The 18,645-nt window shown below is 40.9% G+C and overlaps 2 protein-coding genes across 4 annotated transcripts in view; one reads left to right on the forward strand and one right to left on the reverse strand.

Annotated features, from left to right (window-relative positions):
• NET1 (neuroepithelial cell transforming 1) overlaps positions 1-2,541 on the reverse strand; it is a 43,568-nt gene extending 41,027 nt beyond the window's left edge. Inside the window, exon 1 of the mRNA XM_004588487.4 lies at positions 2,289-2,541. Within this exon, the coding sequence (XP_004588544.2) occupies positions 2,289-2,416 (128 nt within the window). The 5' untranslated portion in view covers positions 2,417-2,541. The remainder of the gene's footprint in view (positions 1-2,288) is intronic.
• An 8,455-nt stretch (positions 2,542-10,996) lies between these two features.
• On the forward strand, positions 10,997-18,133 carry TUBAL3 (tubulin alpha like 3). Of its 3 annotated transcripts, none has more exons than XM_058669525.1 (3): positions 10,997-11,583; positions 15,325-15,477; positions 16,923-18,133. In XM_058669525.1, the coding sequence occupies exons 1-3, from the start codon at positions 11,280-11,282 to the stop codon at positions 17,861-17,863; spliced, it is 1,398 nt and encodes a 465-aa protein (XP_058525508.1). In that variant the 5' UTR covers positions 10,997-11,279; the 3' UTR covers positions 17,864-18,133. The 3 variants fall into 3 exon arrangements, with proteins under 3 accessions (XP_058525508.1, XP_058525509.1, XP_058525510.1); XM_058669526.1 differs by having other exon boundaries at positions 11,455-11,593; XM_058669527.1 differs by having other exon boundaries at positions 11,455-11,593; positions 15,325-15,473.
• Positions 18,134-18,645: the final 512 nt, after the last annotated feature.

Consider the following 18,645-nt stretch of genomic DNA (forward strand, 5'->3'; position numbering starts at 1 on the left):
CTGGGGCTGACTCTGCAGCTTAAGTACCATCCTTGGTGGATGCCAAGAAAAGATGAGCCATGTCAGTGTGGAGGTGGTGGGTATCAGGTCTGTGAGCACCACAGGTAGGAGGCCCAGAGGGCACTGGGTGTCCTACTCCAGGTCACCAAGCTCGCCTGTGTGGTAGAGACTGGGTCCTTGAGTCCCAGGGATGGGGTATCTGGTGGGTCCTGGGTCGCATGACCTGGGTCCTTGGGCCCGCCTGCATGATGGGTGCTAGACCCATGAGCCTCAAGGGTGGGGGGCCCAGTTTGGCCTTGGGTCTCCTGGACCAGGTCCTAGGGCCCACCTACACAGTCAGTTGGAATATTCTGTATATTTGGTCTTCGCGTTTTACCCCACCAAGAATCCAAGCTTCCTCATGGCAAGGGCTTCATCTGTTCTGTTAACTAGAATTTCCAACACCTGCAACAATGCCTGGCACTAGGCAGGTGCTCCATGGCATTACTGAATGGATGTAGAATCCTTTGACACTCCCTCCACTTCATCTTTCTAACATTTTCTTTTCTAATCTTTTCATGGATCCCTGCTTCTCAGCCTCTGAGATGATGACCTCCGCCTGGCTGCTTTAGAGAGCCTGGTTCTCTGCAGAGTAATGTACAAGTTCATAAAGTTGCCTTGCTGAAGAAAGAGGGCATCTTCCTACTTTCCAGATAGGAACTGAGGGGCTCAGAGGGGTCTGCTCTGCTTCCGATCAACTTCCAACTAGCACTTCTGGGAAGGCAGCCCAGGCTCCTGGGTCTCTGCCACCCATGTGGGAGACTCAGAAGGAGTCCCAGGCTCCTGGCTTCGGCCTGCACCAGCCATGGACATGATGGCTGCTCCAGGTTTGGGGAGTAAAGCAGCAGATGTAAGCTCATTCTCTCTACCTTTCAAATAAATGAATAATTCTTAAAAAAAAGGTGGCACGGGGGCACTGAAGGGCAGGCCTTTGGTCTAGGAGTGAAGCTGTTGGTGAGGACTGCCCACCCACATTCTAACTCCCAACTCTGCACTCCAGCTTCTTGCCAACACGGATCCTGGCAGGCACCAGTCATGGCTCAAGTAATTCAGTTCCTAGCTTCCTTGCCAAATGTCTCAGATGAACAACAAAAAATTAAAAAGCTCTGGCATACTTAGATATAACAGGAACAGAAGTTATATAAAAGGCTGTAGCTTATCTAAAGTCCTCGCCTTGAAAGCCCCGGGATCCCATATGGGCGCCGGTTCTAATCCCGGCAGCTCCACTTCCCATCCAGCTCCCTGCCTGTGGCCTGGGAAAGCAGTTGAGGACGGCCCAATGCATTGGGACACTGCACCCGCGTGGGAGACCTGGAAGAGGTTCCAGGTTCCCGGCTTCGGATCGGCGTGCATCGGCCCGTTGCGGCTCACTTGGGGAGTGAAACATCGGACGGAAGATCTTCCTCTCTGTCTCTCCTCTGTATATATCTGGCTGTAATAAAATGAATAAATCTTTAAAAAAAAAAAAAAAAAAACAATGTTAAACAAGCAACTAACTGGAGGCTTCTGAAAAGGTGGAGATCCAGCCTAGTGATGTGGAAAAAAGCTGAGCGCCTTCTCTACATGGGCAGTAAGCACACTCACTGTTAGAGCCAATGGAGTTCACACCTTCCATGAAGTGGATACTGTGACAGTACCCATTTTACAGACAGGGAACCCTCTGTCACTGGAACCGTTGCACGCAATACCAGGACGGGGGACGCACGGCACTCTATTTTCCCCTCAAGAGACACAGCTTAGAGAACCCGCCATCTCGTTTGCACCTTTTCCAGACACTGAGATGCATGCGATCCAGGACTGGAAAGGCCAGCAGCAGCTTTAATTTCCTTCCTTTGAAGGTCTGGAACTTTGAGCTGTGCTGCGTTCACAGACACGCCAGTTGCTGCCGAGAAAAAGATTTGAAAACTCCAACTTTGGAGGCTCCAAGTTTGGTGTCTGCGCCAATGACCAGCTCCGGTGCTTTTTGGTCTCAGTGTTTGTACTTGGGAACTAACCCCTGAATCTACCAGGTTGGGTCTTGGGTCACAAAACAACCCGTGGTTTTTCCAACACCTCCCTAGGAAGCAGCCGGCAGATTGTCAACAAGCCCGGCCGTCCCTCCCAGGGCTGGACGGTCCAGGCCCAAGGCGGCCCCTCCGCCCGCTGGCATCCACCTGCCAGGGGCACCCACCGCCACCTCCCCCAGCGGCCATCCTCACCCGGTGCCCGGCACCCACGGCCAGCCGGGCCCTCTCGGTCCCAGCACTCACCTCCCCTCTGCTCCTTCCCCCGGGGTCTCCGCCGCAGGCCCCGCGGCGCCGTCCGCACCGACCCCAGAAGAGCGACGGCTTCGCCTCCGCGGTCGGGGCTGCTTCTGCGCCGCCGGCTCAGGCTCCATGGCGTGGACAGGGGGTGGGGCGGTGGCCGGGTGCCCGGGAGACCGACACGGATGGGCACGGCGCCCACCGGCGTCCGCCAAGCAGAAAGTGTCCGCCAGCCCAAAGCCGCTGACACCGTCATCCGGGGATTTGAAAATGGCGGCTGCGCAGCGACCAGCCAATCAGAGAGCAGGCTGCGGTTGCTAGGAGGTAAGAGTCCCGCCCCCTCCCACTACCTGGGTTCTTCACAGACCCATGGAGGGGAAAGGAGAGGATGAAATGGGATTTAGCAAAGCTTGGGTTTCTTTCTGACTCCAAACCTGAATCTCCAAGGCCCGTTGCCTCTATAGCCTTTCTCCCATTTATTATGACTTTCATCAAAGGGAAAGACACAGAGCCTTTTAGGTTGCCAGATCTTCTTTAGCCTATGGGGAGAAGTGATTATATAAAGAATTGCCTTGGACCCAACGCAATGGCAACATTGGCTAATACTCTCCTTTCAAACTCTGGGATCTAATATCCAGTTTCCTGTTTGTGGCCAGGGAAAGCAGCGGAGGAAGGTACAGGTGGAGGGTTAGCCGGTTGAGCCGCCATACTGGCCCCTGAAATTAAAAAAAAAAAAAAATCTGTATTTAATATACCTATAATTAAGTTACAAAACCATTTACTAGATGGTGATATTAAATTGAATTGCTTCTGCCAAGAGAAGACATTTTAATTCAGTAATTATGTGGGCTGCCACACCAGGCTAATTCAGATTCTCGTTTAACCACACAAGATTTGAATAACCTTTTTACCACTTCACTTCTTCATCGGCAAACCGTGTACAGAGTTGGCAATGATAACAACAATTATTATACTCAAATGAGTTAATATTCATTCAGAAGGATTATTGACAGGGCCAAACTATGCTAGCTTAGCTGTCATTCTCTTTACTAAATTTCATCTTGCTACCAGTGAAGAGTGAAAGTTTGGTGGATATTCATTAACTCATTCATAAAATGGAGGTGGTGGAGTTCCATGCCACTGGCAAAGCCACAGCTCCCAGACACGACCATGGACAGTGATATGAAGTGGACACAACTGGATAGCCTTGGGAGCGCAGGCAGGGGGATACACAGACAGAAGCTGATGGGAGACAGGTACAGCTCAGTCATTTCTCCACCATCATCCAAGATTGAAAGCTCACTGGCTGGCTCTCTGAAATTCCTAGGGGAAGCTATTGATAACAGCTGGGAAGTTGAATTTTCAGGGTGTGCTAAGATAGAAACTGAGTCAGGATTCCTTCTGTTTGGCTTATGGAGAGGGCAAATGAAGCAATTGAGTTCATGGGGCTGGAGCAGGGTAGGAGGGACCTGGGGGCTTGGAACAGAAGTTGTTCACCCACTGACATGAAAGTGCTTTATTTTTCTGAAAGCAAGAGTAAGATCATACTAGCATGAACTGGTTATATATAACTCAAGTCTTACAGGGAAAAACAGTGAGAAATTACTATTCCTCATTTTTCTTCTGCCATTCCCAACAGGTCTTACTGTCTCCTTGTTATCTCATCAATTTCAGTTCTTTTGTATTTCATGGAAAAATAGGAATTAGAACAAGAATGCTTTAAGGACATTAATTTATGATCTTAAACTGCCAATGAGAAGGCTTCTTTTATGGCAAACTTATGAAGAAAAATTCAGTTCATAGACAAGTGTCAGAATATTCATAGGTACAACTGAGTAGAATATTAGTATCAAGCTTATGTCCTTTAAAATGTGTCATTGTGTATGTAGGGGTGGGCAGTGGTGGGGGGATGTTAAAGTCGTATTCCCCTTTCTACCTTTTCATTCCCTATTTACTACATTGATTGACTTTCAGATATTCCTGTGAGGAAAACAGAAAGCCCCAAATTGAAATGTTATCAGTTTGGTTTTAGAGAAGAATAAAACTTGAGGAGAAAAACGTGTGACTAGAGAAGGTAGAATTAATCAGAAATAGGCTGAGACTAATTTAGACGTTGATGCGCAGGCCATCTGACCAAGATCATTGAGGGTGTAAAAGGCTGAATTCTGTAAATGGAAACAAGAAAGAAACTTGAATGTGGTGACTGGGTGGAAGTGAGGGTTGAATGAAATGGACAATTTTTTATTGTTGTTGCTGTGGGAACTAAGGCTACTGGCGGAATTATCTGAAGAGAACTTCAGAATTTCAAAATTTAAATCGAAATTCTTTATTGGAGCTGAGTACTTTTTTAAATAAAAATTCTTTGTGTAGGGGGTTTTCTTTGTTTTATTGCTTGGTCAATGAATTGGCTGAGTCATCCTGAAGCATTCTGATAAAAGGAACTTTGAAAGCAAAGGAGGGCCCAGCCTGATAGCCTAGTAGCTAAGTACCTGGCATGCGCAGGGTCCCATATGAGCACTGGTTCTAATCCCAGATGCTCCACTTCCCATCCAGCTCCCTGCTTGTGGCCTGGGAAAGCAGTTGAGGATGGCCCAAAGCCTTGAGACCTTGCACCCATATGGGAGACCCAGAAGAGGCTCCTGATTCCTGGTTTCAGATCAGCTCAGCTCTGGCCATTGTGGTCACTTGGGGAGTAAATCAGTGGATAGAACATGTTTCTCACTGCCTCTCTTTCTCTCTGTAAATCTGTCTTCCCAGTAAAAATAAATAAATCTTATTAAAAAAAAAAAAAAGGAAAGGAAATCCTAACTGTAAACATCATAGTTATAGCTGTTGGAAGTTTTCTCACTCTTAGGATCTAAGGACAGGCACTAAGTGTGTCAAAATCACTGTGTGTGTGTGTGTGTGTGTGTGTGTGTGTGTGTGTGTGTGCTTATATATGATATATTCCAAGGGATTGGTTTTTTTCAATGTATAGGCTCTATCACCTAACATTTAAAGGGTAGGCTAGGAAATGAAAACTCTTTGATAGGAGTTGCAGCTGAAACTGAGGCTGCTACCCATGAGAAATTCTGTCTTCCTTGAATAAAGTAGAGTGAAATAAAATAAATCTCAAATTTCCTCTTAAAACCTGTCCCTTAATTAGAGGATAAAATGTCTCCACAGTAGCATTTGTATTAGTGTGTCTGAGTGAATATTGGGGCGGTGCCCCAGCCAAGAGCACACACAGAGCTGATCTCCACTGTAGAGACTTCTTCAGACTCAAAATTCCACTTACCAGTCGAGAGTTTCCCCCTTTTGGATTTAATATTTCCAAGAAAAAAATTACTTGAAGATAAGATGCACTTCTTAAATTTTATTACAAGGGTGATTATGCTAAGTTCTTTGCAAATTTAAGTTACAGCTCTGAGGTTGTGAATTTTCAAAAATTAACGAAAATTTCTGAGTGTGTTAGACCAGAAATGACATACTCAAATTATCATATTTTCTCTCAGCTTTCTTCAAATGGAAAATGTCTGGTGTGAATAAGAAAAACTTTTTGTAGCAAACAAACAAATAAACAAACAACAAAACAAAACAAAAAAAACTCCCTCAATGAAGAAAAAAAAAACCAACAAAACAGTGTCACTCTAATTTGATAAAGTTAAACTTGGTCAATTATTTCTCCTTAATATGTGAAACTACCAGAGCCCTAAAAATTAGCAAATAGAGACAGACACAATTGGCCTTATGAATATTACAGTACATAAAATGGTCAGGGTGAAACTGATGGAGAACTCCATGATTTTTTTCATTTTTCCAAAGTTGTGAGGAAGAAGCGGCATAAATCATCAACCCTGAATAATTTAAAATGTGTTTTAATTACTGTATAATACAACTACTACCATGCTAAAAAGTCTTTTTTTTTTTTTCAAAGAAAACCAGAAAGGAGAGAAAAGAGAACTTAGGCACAAGAAAACAAACCAATACCACAAAATAAGATGGTATAACTAATATAGACATTGAATTATATATAACTAACTAAATTGTCTAATTGAGGTATAAAAGTAGAAAAAATACTGTCATGTTATACATACAAAGAACACATAAAATGTTAGAATACTAAAAGATTTTAAGTATCTAATAATGTAGAGAAAAGATGTATGAATATTATTTCTCAAATTACACTAAAGTAATAATATTGATTTTTTGCTTATGACCATTATTATTTTCCATGATACAGTTTTGTAGGTATAAAGATTCCCCCTTCACCTCTGCTTTCTCCCTGCTCATTCTCCCCCAACCCCAATATTTACCAACACTATTTACAAAAGTCTAGTTCTTCAATAACAGTCACACGTCCAACATTCTTTTATTTAATTATATCATAGCATTGTAGGCTTAGGCAACAATAGAAAATCTGTATTATATTGTCAAGATAAATGTAACAGCTTCATTGAGAGCCCTTTTATTCAGGAGCTGAGATGTGTGTTCCACTGTATCTTTACATCTTACCATGCTAATCTCCATTATACAGTTCATCTATGAGAATATAGGTGTATATATATATATATTATATATATGTTTGCATATGTATCTATTTGTTTTGCATTTTGCATGAATGTTGCCTTATATCAGAGAGAACACATGATATTTGCCCTTTTCGGATTGACTTATTTCATTGAGTGTAATGGTCCCCAGTGGGGACCATTTTGTTGCAAATTGTAGAATTGTATTCTTTTTAATGGCTGAGTGGTATTCCATGGAGTAAATGCACCACAGCTTCTCTATCCATTGCTCTTTTGGTGGGCATTTGGTTATTAATATTTATCATAAAGACTTTAAGGCAAAAATACTTTGTACAGATGCAGGGTTACTCAAAAATGACAAAAAGTTTCAATCTACAGAAAGCATGAAAATTCAAATCTGTGCTCCTAATAACAGTCTCAAAATACATAAAGCAAAAATCAACAGAAAAAGAAATAATAGACAAATTCACAATAAAGGAAAATATTAACACAGCCTTTAAAATAATTGATACTTATTATGGAACTACATAATAAATCAGTTCTTTCAGATCTGAAAACATTGTACCCAAAAACTATAGAATGAAATTGCTTTTAAGTAGTTTTGGAACATCTTAAAAAGTTTATCCCATAACAGTAAATAAAGGGAATCCTGGCAAGGGAATGCTATCTGGACTCAATCCAATTAATTAAGAATTGAAATAAATTATGTTAAACCAAACTCTCCAAATTTTATGTGCAATGTAAATGATATGGTTGAGGTGCATGAGGGGTAGAAAGAGGTAAAAACATTTATTACTTTCCTATTTTGCTTCATGTATTTAGGGATTGTTGAAATGTTACATAATAGGATACTCCTAGTGTGTTCATATAATACAAAAAGCTGATTTGCTGTTGAAACACATTTTCTTCACATTCTTTCCTTTCCCCCATCATGCAGAATAAGAGAGGAGGACTTTTTAAATGGACATTGGTTAATTTCATCGTAGACGAAAGTTGGAAGCAGAGTTGAATAAGTGACGGTAGTTCATCTACTGTTATGTGCAAACTTGATCACAGGTTGTTCAAGTCCAGTACACACTGGGAGACCAGAGAACTGAAAAGGGACTCTACTGCTTTAAGTGAAGCCAGCTTCTCAGCGCTCAGGTGGAGCCACTTCCGTGTTGGTGATAAAAAAGCATAGTTAGGAATGCTCCTTAATCATTTCCACAGGGCAGTAGGGGCACGCTCGGCTCAGAATGGTAAGTGGCTATGGTCCTTGTCTGTTGTTGACAGTGTCAATTTGGCATTATAGTAAGTTGTAATTATTATGTTTGGCACTTCCCCTCGGCCTCCCACCCTCTGATATTCTTAATAAGTGCTTCCTATGAGAGAAGAATTTTTGATGAAACATTTTTGGCAGAAATATTCTGCCAGTATTTATCTATATAGTTTGGAAGCTGATTTGGATGGGCTTTGATCTGTTCCTCTGTAGTTTTGCTTCTTGGAAGTAAAGTTCCTTTGATTTGCAGTAATTAGTGGCCATTACTTGAAGTGTGGAAGCAAGAAACTCCTTCCTTTACTTTTTACCTTTGTTTGTACCTGGTATGCTGATTTTGCTGCAGAGATCAGCTGCTTTCTTTTTAGTTATGCTGTCAGAGTTCCTGGGAACTTTAGACCCGGGTTACCATTGCCGAGATTATAAATGCGTAGCAGGGTTAAGTGCATAGATATCTTTTCTTTGTCTTCTCCGGAGTTTACTTTTTTTAGTTCAATAATAATAATTATAACAATTCTGTTTGAGTCCACCCTTTAAAGTCCACTTACTCTTTAATTGCTTTTGTGTGACTTAATTTTCACTATCAGATTTTTAATTCTTCAATGGAAGCAATCTTTCAGACTTTTTATTTATAATCATTAGACACTCTAATGTTAACTATATTTAAATATTCTGATTTAGAAAAATATTCATTTATTTGAATGACAGTTACATACAAAGAAAGGGATATGGTAAGGAAGAGGGAGAGAGAAGTAAGGGCGAGAGAGAGAGAGAGAGAGAGAGAGAGAGAGAGAGAGAGAGAGAGAATATTCCTTCTGCTGATTCAGTCCCCGCATAGCTAAAACGCTTGGTGTCATACCTTCCTAAAGTCAGGAGCCAAGAACTTTTTGGGGTTTTCTTGATGTGGTTGCAGGATCCCAAACACTTGGACCATCTTCAGCTGGTTTCCCAGGTACATTAGCAGGGAGCTGAATCAGAAGTGGAGTAGGTGGGATTTGAACTGGTGCCCATATGGAATGCCAGCATTGCTGGCAGCAGTTTTACTTGCTATGCCACAAGGCCAATTCTAATTGTTCTACTTTTTAAAAATCATGTGTTTCAACACAAGGATATATTCTACATCTTGATTGTTTCACTGTCAACATCCTGAATGTGATACTGTACTTGAAAGATATTTCCATTGCAGAGAAATAGTACATGGGATATTTATTATTATTATTATTATTATTATCAATCATTATTTTATTTGGAGAGGATGAGGGGAGAGAAAGAGGGATTAGGAGAAAGAAGAGAGAAAATGAGAGAGAAGGAGAGAGAGAAAATGTCTTCTATCCACTGGCTGTTTCCCCGAATAACCATACCCAGGGCTAAACCAGGCTGAGGTTAGGAGAACTCAGTCTGAGCTTCCCACAAGGTTGACAAGGACTCAACCCCTTGGATTTACTAGCTGCTCCCAAGGCACACATTAGCAGGAAGCTGGAGTGCAAGCACAGCTGGGATTTGAACCAGATATCGTGCTATGAGATGCAAGTGACATTTTTACCACTGTACCAAATACTCACCCTTTGGGAGTTATTTCTTGCAACTGCATATGAATCTATAATGATCTCAAAATTGAAAGTTTAGTAAGTTATGCCTCTCTAGTAACTCATATATGCTTTTTAGCAACACTTCTTAATTAGCTGAGATTTACCAATGTTGACATTCAGTGAACATTTTACAATGTTATGCTGTGTTCTACTGAGACTCACGGTTTGGAAAGAAGAAAAGGTTAAATAAAGGGAAGGTGATTTCATACTCTGTTTCTAAAAGTCAGGAAAGGGTGCTTGTTGGGTCAAGTTGTTCCTACTGAGTTAAAAAATATTAATATTTCTTTGATATCCGAACCACTTGCTCAACAAACTACATGAAGAGTAAAACTTTTAAAATAATTTTTTCTATGAGTTCTGTGAGCAAGTTTCCTGAATGTATCTCCGTGGAGTCTTAGGACTGATTGGTAGACAGCTAAGGATGGAAACTAGTGTATGAAATCTGCACATAAACTTCACAGATGGAGAGGTTTTAGTAATGGGGAAAAAAAGCTCACCTCATTCTAAGTAGAAACTTACATGCAGAAAGCAAAGTTTTGATGTGATTAAAGTAGTTAATGTATTTGGAGCATTTTAAATCTGACAGAAGGGATGAAGAAATGAAACTGCTTTTAAGATTAGAGCATTTAAAGCCTATTTATGATGAAATAGTTTAGTATGTACCAAACAGAAGTTGGAATATTCAGCAGTCCTAAGCGCAGTGCTTTCTAAATTGAGGACATTACATTTGCGTTGTGTGACTGTACACCACAGAACTATGGTAGTTCTATGAAGGCACATAGCTTGAGTTCCTCACGAGACAGAGAGGACTATGTAACACCTCACAAATCACAGAGACAAAGTACAAGGGTTTGAAGCCATTGTGCAGGAACAGAGTCCAAGTCAGTTTGCTGGGGTGTGACCATTAGGGTTCTCTCCCTCTCTTGACTGGCCAGTGATCTGCGTAGATCAAAGGCCAATGAGTGACAGAGGAATCTGAGGTCCTTTTGTAGAGAAATCTTAGACTCAGGGGCAGCGCAGTAAGGGACAAGTGCAGGTTTGCCTTTCAGTTTATAGAGTCAAACTACTTGAAGGACCCTGAGATGCAGTAGTCAAGCTGTGCACCATGTAAACTTTCTACACTGTCTAATAAAAATGAATAAATATTAAAGTAAACTTTCGGCATAGATTCCTTTCAGGCAATCAAAATACAACAATGTTAAAATTAGGAATTGTTGTGGCTGGCCTTAGAGTGCAGCAAGCTAATTTTCCACTGGGATTTGAGTTGTGGCTACTTCACTTCCCATCCAGCTGCATGTCATCTTGGCCTTGGAAAGCAGCAGAATGGCCAAAGGCCTTGGGCCCCTGCACCCACATGGGAGATCTGAAAGAATCTCCTGGCTCCCAGATTTAGACTTGCTCAGCTCCAGTCTAGGTAATTTTTGGAGACTAAGCCAGCAAATGAAAGATCTTTCTCTCTCACAGTAGGTACTTAGTTTATGTTACTCAAAAAGACTGTTCAAATGAGATTGGAGTCCTTGATTTGATTGTTTCTAGAGCTTAGTTGTGTTAATTTTTTTTGTTTGTTTTCATGAGACACTTTTGATTATAAGGAATTTGTGGTATTAACTTGGTTTCTGTCTGCTATAACAAGAGGTGTTGAGTGATGTTGTTGATGTTGCCTAAAAACTCCAGTTTGGCTCTAACTTACAATGACTTGTTTCAGAGGGAGTGCCTTTCCATTCATATTGGTCAAGCTGGTGTCCAGATTGGAGATGCTTGTTGGGAACTTTACTGCCTGGAACATGGAATCCAGCCAGATGGCATCCTTCTCAACAGTAAAGAGGATCAGCTGGAAAATGCTAACACGGAGCACATGAGTACATCCTTTAATACCTTCTTCTGTGAGACAGAAGCTGGAAATTACGTACCCAGGGCACTCTTCATGGATTTAGAACCAACTGTAATAGGTAATGTAAGGTTTGTATTCCAGTATACTTAACCTAGTGAAAATAAACAAGCCAAGTGCTTGGGATAACTAGAGCATACTAATCTGCCTGGACAAAGTCATGCGGAATTTTCTGAAACGTAAAGCCTCATTCAATGGCCATTTTGTGTGATGAGAAAGAAAAGCGTAGCTAAAGGGAAGGTTAGGTTAGACTTTTCCTGTGTGAGGACATTTCAACTTATCTACACCCTTTCAATTTATTGTCAGTTTTGATTCAATTGCTAAAAAACATCTTACGACCTCTTGTTTTATAATGATGAGATTTTATAAATGCATATTGAGTGGGATACATTTTTGCCATCTTTATTATTATAAAACATAATCTGTTCCTTCTAGACTGGAGTTGATTTTTCTTATCAGAATAGAGTAGAATAAGTTACAAGCTTATAGGGAAAAGTAGATTCATGTCAGTGTGAATGAACAGATCAACAATTTTGAGAGGGTGAAATTAAGAAATATTGAGGTCTATATGTGGATCTATTTGTTACTCTGATAGAGAATATGAAAGAGTAAGAAATAAGACAGTATTGATGTCTTTAAGAATAGATATAGATGAGGCTCATAACAAAGGCTAAGATGAGAAACTGTGTTGTGTTCTGACTTGAGTTACACAGGCTTTGAGAGAATGTCTGTATTTTTGTTTCATACAAATAGAAGTTTGAAACTGTGAGACTTAGCAGAGATCTTTGATCTTAGCAGGAGCTGCACAGACTAGAAAATATGTTCTCAGTAAACTTTGGCAGATTAGTTTGGGATCAAGATAAGAAGTCACATCCCAGTATTAGGGATATCAGGCAGATATTTTAGCTTATGCCAATCCAAAGATATTAGGTAAATGGGAGAATTAAGCACAACTTTCAAAGCTGAAGAAATCAGAGGAGGGAAAGACAGAAGGTGAAGACAGGAAGAAACTTCCAAGTCCTCTGGGACTCAGCCTGGATGGATGTTGTCTTGGAGGGTCTTGTGCTGGTTTAGACAAAGAACTGATCTCCATTTGAAATACCAGTGGCATAAGTGGAGGATTAGCCTGCTGCGCAGTGGTGTTGGCCCAGGTACCACATTTTCCTTATCATTCAGCAACTAATGGGTACTTTTGTCATTTCCTGTCTATTATGAACAGTACTTCAATAAAAGTGAGAATACAGATGTCTCTTTCAAGATGGATTTTATCTTCCTTAGATTTATACTCAGAAGTGTGATTGCTGGATTATCAAATAATTCTGTTTTTTTGTTTTATGAGGAACCTCCATGCTGTTTTCACAATGGCTGTCCTAATTTACACTCCCATCAATGATGTGTAAGGGTTCTCTTTTCTTCATATTACTTCCAGCATTTAATTTTTCTCATTAGTTTTTAGAAGATTTACTTATTTTCATTGGAAAGGCAGATTTACAAAGAGGAGAAACAAAGATCTTCCATCTGTCAAGTCCCTCTCCAAATGGCTACAACAGCCAGAGTCAAGCTGATCTGAAGTGAGGAGCCAGGAGCCTCCTCTGAGTCTCCCACACTGGTATAGGGTCCCAAGGATTTGGGCCATTCTTCACTGACTTCCCAGACCACAAGTGGGGAAACTGGTTGGGAGGTGGAGCAGCTGGGACATGAACCAGTACCCATATGGGATGCAGGTGTTTGGAGACAATGTACTGGCCCAAATGTTGTCATTGTTAAAAAAATATTTAATTGTTTATCAGAAAGATGGAGTTACAGACAAAAGAGTTCTTCTATCCACTGGTTCACTCCCTAAATGTCTGTAACAGTTGGGATTGGCAGGCTAAAACCAGGAGGCTAGAAGTTCATCCAGGTTGTTCTTATATATAAAAGACTGTCTTTTTATATTGCATGTTTTAAAACCTTCGTCAAAAATTATTTGGCTGTATATGTAAGAGTTTACTCGTAGGCCTCTATTTTGTTCTTTTTGTCTATGATTTTAAGCCAATACTCTGCTGTTTCATTACTGTAGTTTTTTTGTATTACATTGGTTAGAAAGGTTGGTAGTGTAAGACCTCCTATTTAGTTCTTCTTGCTGAAACTCATTTTGCTTTTTTGGTGTCTTTTTTGTTGCTACACATGCTTTAGCAGTGCTTTTTCTAATTATGTGAAGAATGTCATTGAGTTTTTGGTAGGGATTTCAATGGAATGTGAATTGCTTTGAGTGATTTGCATATTTTAATGACAGTGATTCTTCCAGTCTGGAAAAAAAAACAGAGTATCTTTTCATTTCTTTGTGTCCTCCTCAATTTCTTTCATCAGTGACTTATAGTTTTAATTCTAGAATTTTACTTTTCTAGTTAAATTATTCCAGGTATTTTTGGTAAGAAAACTAACATATGTGTTAAACTGAGGTATTTAAAATTGCCAGTGTGCAAGAATGACTAATTTTAAGCAAAACCCATCAATTTCATGTGATTCAAGCAAACAGTGGAAGGGATGACTATCCAGGGATTCATCGAACATCTTAGGAGGGAACTGCATTTGCAGATTTGTACAAACATGAAGGTTTGGGAAGTTCAATAAGGTATTCCATGTGGCCAGGTGGGGATGAGGCTGAGAAGACAGCTGGTACTTGAATCGTAAGTGTGCTTAGGAGATAAGGAAGTTATGGTCAGAAAAAGGATTTGGAAAAGTTAAGATTTTGGAGGAAGAATAGTTGTGAGTGATAATGATTCAAGTGGAGTGCTGCTAAATGACACTTGAGTTAAGGAAGCTAAGCAACTGTCGGTTGGGCTTGCAAACCATCACCATTTCCAAGCATTTCCAAGGATGTGGGCTTGGGATACTATATCAGGTATAGAAGTCTTTCAGCAAAATGTACAAATATTTGGAAAGTCAAGATGGATGGTACAGGTATCCTTATGAATGGCAGATGCTTTAACCACTAGATTTAAATTTGACATTGTCACAAGAAAACATCCATAAATTAAATTACCTCTTAGGCTGAATATTACCTTAATATTTTCAGTTAGGAAGCAAAAAGTTACCAAGAGTTATGTGCCTGTATAATTCTTACATATGAATATATCTTCAAACATTTAAACATTGGTCTTCATTTGTGTGTGAGCTAGTTAAAATAATTTAAATTCAACTTTAATATCAGTTTGGTATTAACAAAATGGAGGTTTGAAATTCATGGTCATACACAACCATGCAGGGTTAACTGAGGAAATGGTCTTGCTCTTGGTTCGTTTCCTGTTAGGCATTGACCTTCTAGGGATGACCTAGTTTCCTGGTGTCAAGGTTGAGTCCAGGCTTCTCCACTTCTGGTGCAATGGAAAGTCAATGCTTGCGCAAAGGCAATGGAGTATGTCCCAAGAGCTTGGGCCCCTGCTACCCACATTAAAGGATAGGATGGCATTGCTGCTCATTGGGTTTGGCCAAGTCCTAGCTGCTGCAGCCTTTTAGGAGGTAAAGTAACAGATGGAAAATCTCTTTTCCTCTTATTCTTTTGTTCAAATATCTATCTATCTATATCTATCTATCTATCTATCTATCTATCTATCTATCTATCTTTCGTCTAAGTTATTTTTCTTAAGAGAAATCTTTCCCTAAACTAAGAATCCTGGAGCATAACTTTGTTCATTTACAGTAATAGCCTTTGTTTATCCTCCAGAGAAACATTTGGGGTTCTGGATATGGGATGCTGGAAGGATTAGCAACTAACAGCTCAATTGAACCACAGGTGCCAAGTTCCTGTTACTCTCTGCAGATGGCATCCGCACTGGGAAGTATCGTTCACTCTTTCACCCAGACCAGCTGCTTAGTGGAAAGGAGGATGCAGCAAACAACTACGCACGAGGGCACTACTCTGTGGGGACAGAGATCATCGATCTTGTGCTAGAGAGGATCCGGAAGCTGGCAAGTGTCTCCTCTGCTCTGACCAGACTGCTTCTGAGTGGCTGTGCCCCTGTAGCAGGGCTCCCTCACACTCTCTCTCTCTTTCTCTTTCTCTCACCTTCACCATTGTCACCTAACCCTTTTAGTTGGGGCATCAGTGTAAATTATCAGAACTAGAGAAGGATCTTAACCTTGGCTTTGATTATGCACTATCAGATGGGAAAGGTGCCAAAAGCCTTTATTCTTTGTCAGTAGCCCCATCTTCCCTTGCTTCTGCTAACTCCAGGTTTACCTTGTTGTAAGAGGCTTCCAAACCACTTTAGAGCACTTTATTTTTCCGATAGTCACCCCTATTTGTGAAGTTAGCAGAAGCGTACCCTGTTTGCAGATTAGTTACTCTATTTACTGACAGCTAACTCTTCTACAGGGACCTGAGTTTGGAGATACCTTGCTGAGTAAGTGATTTGGTGTTTACTATAATCTTTGGATTATACCAAATCTTTTCTATCAGCACTGTACACAAAAGCACAGAAGTGGTGGACATTTCCGCTTTTGCATCTCTTTATATTTTATATGTTTGTTTACTTGAGAAGCAGACAGAGAGACAAACAAATCTCCCATCTGTCGGATCACTCCCCAGATACCCACAAGGACCAGCCTGGCCTGGACCAGGTCAGAGCCAGAAGCCATGAACATATTTAAGGTCTCCCATGTAGGTGGCCAGGACCAAACTGTTTGATACATCACCATGATGCTTATTAGTAGGATGCTTTTTAGTAGGAAGTGGAGAGCTCCAACCTGAATCAGGTACTGTGATATAGGATACAGCTATCCTAAGCAACATTTTTAATTGCTAGGCCTTCTCATTTGAACATTTTGCTCATCATTTTTGTTTTTGTTGTTGATAAAAAAGTCTTTAAATCCCACGTGGACATATGCACAAATGACAGGGAAAGATAGTTTAATCTTTGTACTTTTGCTTGTACAGATCAAGTATCCCTTATCTGATGTTCTTGGAAATAAGGTTGTTTTAGATTTTAGTTTTCTTTAAATTTTGAAATATTTGCATATATGAAGTGAGTTATCTTGGTGATAAAACCCACATATAAATATAAAACTTATGTTTCATATGTCTTATAAGCAAAGGGTAAAGTTGGTAGTTTATGTAATTTTGTACCATGCTGTTAGTATATCTACATTTGACTACAATCCATGACATCAAGTCAGGTACACAATTTTTCACTTGTGGCATCATGTCAGGATCCAGATTTTTGTTCCAGATTATTGTTTTTGGATTAATACCCTCAAGCATATTTCAAAGTAGCTATGTTTGTGGCAGAGTTAGTGGTAAGCTGGTTATTTCTGGATTGTTTTTGTTTGTTTGAAGGAATTATATCCTACTGTTATCCTCCTGCTGACTGTCTTTAGATTTGACTGATTCCTCACAGTGCCTTTACTTTCCCCAGACAGAACAATGCAGTGGACTTCAGGGGTTCCTGATATTCCGAAGCTTTGGAGGAGGCACGGGCTCAGGATTTACATCTCTGTTAATGGAGCGGCTCTCAGTAGAATACAGCAGGAAGACTAAATTGGAGTTTGCTGTCTATCCATCCCCCCGGATCTCCACAGCTGTAGTAGAGCCATACAATTCCATCCTCACCACCCATTCCACCATAGAACACTCAGACTGTGTCTTCATGGTGGACAATGAGGCCCTCTATGACATCTGCCATCATAGACTTGGTGTCGAACGCCCCTCTTATGCCAATATTAATAGGTTGGTAGGTCAGGTGTTGTCTTCCATTACTGCTTCTCTTCGGTTTGAAGGGCCCTTGAATGTGGACCTGATTGAATTCCAGACCAACCTAGTCCCTTATCCAAGGATACACTTTCCAATGACAACCTTTGCCCCCATAATCTCTGCTGAGAGAGCCTACCATGAGCATCCCTCCGTGTCAGATATTACTGCTGCCTGCTTTGAGTTCTCCAACCAGCTGGTCAAGTGTGATCCTCATCTTGGGAAGTACATGGCCTGCTGCCTACTCTACAGAGGGGATGTGGTCCCTAAGGATGTGAATGCCGCAATTGCCACCCTGAAGTCGAGGAACTCTGTTCAGTTTGTAGATTGGTGTCCAACTGGTTTTAAAGTGGGCATCAACAATCACCCTCCAAAGGTGATGCCAGGAGGAGACCTGGCTAAGATCCAGAGGGCTGTCTGCATGCTGAGCAACACCACAGCCATTGTGGAGGCGTGGGCCCGTCTAGATCACAAGTTTGACCTCATGTATGCCAAGAGGGCATTTTTACATTGGTACATTCAAGAAGGCATGGAACAAAGCGAGTTCTCAGAGGCCAGGGAAGATCTGGCAGCTCTAGAGAAGGATTATGAGGAAATGGGACATGGTTTCTGATGCAAACATGAGTGGTGAAAATGTTAAATTAAAATATGTACTTTCCCTTCAAGCCATTATATGCATAGTGGAAAGAAGTTCTTTGATTAGTAGAATAAGTTAAACCAGGCAAGACTACTTTCCATACTAATCTATGTGGGTCAGTATTAACAAAGATTACATATTTTTCTGTCTAATTCAGCTCTGATTCTTAGCACCTTTCTAGGGTCCAGAGTTCTTTGATATAGTGGACTACTTTTTAAAAATAAATTTATTTTATTTTTGATGATATTTACATAGTTAAGAAGGATGTAACCCCATGTGGATCGCAGCTTAAGGCGGGGACAGTTAAGGAATGGAGGGAAGTGGATGAAACAACTGTTTCCAATCACATTTTTTCTTCCTGTATCCAGGGAAAGTGAAAAGAGAAGGGGAGAGGCCTGCTCCCAGCAGCCTAACTGCATCAGAACCTGGGGATGGAGATGGCCACTCAATATTATCCCAGGGTCTCCAGTGTGGAGAATTCTGAGGGTACTGCTCAAGTGGTTTTGATAGTTCTGAGATGCTGTTGATTTTATTGCTCCAAGGTTGAGAAAATCCTTCCAAGATCCATTGGCTGACATAGTTCACCTTAGAATTGCCATTTACCCAGATTCTTGCTGTCGAAGCTTGGCCAGGAGAGCTATCCAATTTGTTCTGCCCTCTATGGTATTAGATGTCCTCTATAGGCCTCAGTGTACTGGTTGTCATGTCCCCAGTGTGCATCTGGGCATGCTGTCTGCTGCACAGACTTCAAAAACTGA

Source organism: Ochotona princeps, chromosome 10 (genome assembly GCF_030435755.1).
Source record: "Ochotona princeps isolate mOchPri1 chromosome 10, mOchPri1.hap1, whole genome shotgun sequence".
In the NCBI taxonomy this organism is placed as follows: Eukaryota; Metazoa; Chordata; class Mammalia; order Lagomorpha; family Ochotonidae; genus Ochotona; species Ochotona princeps.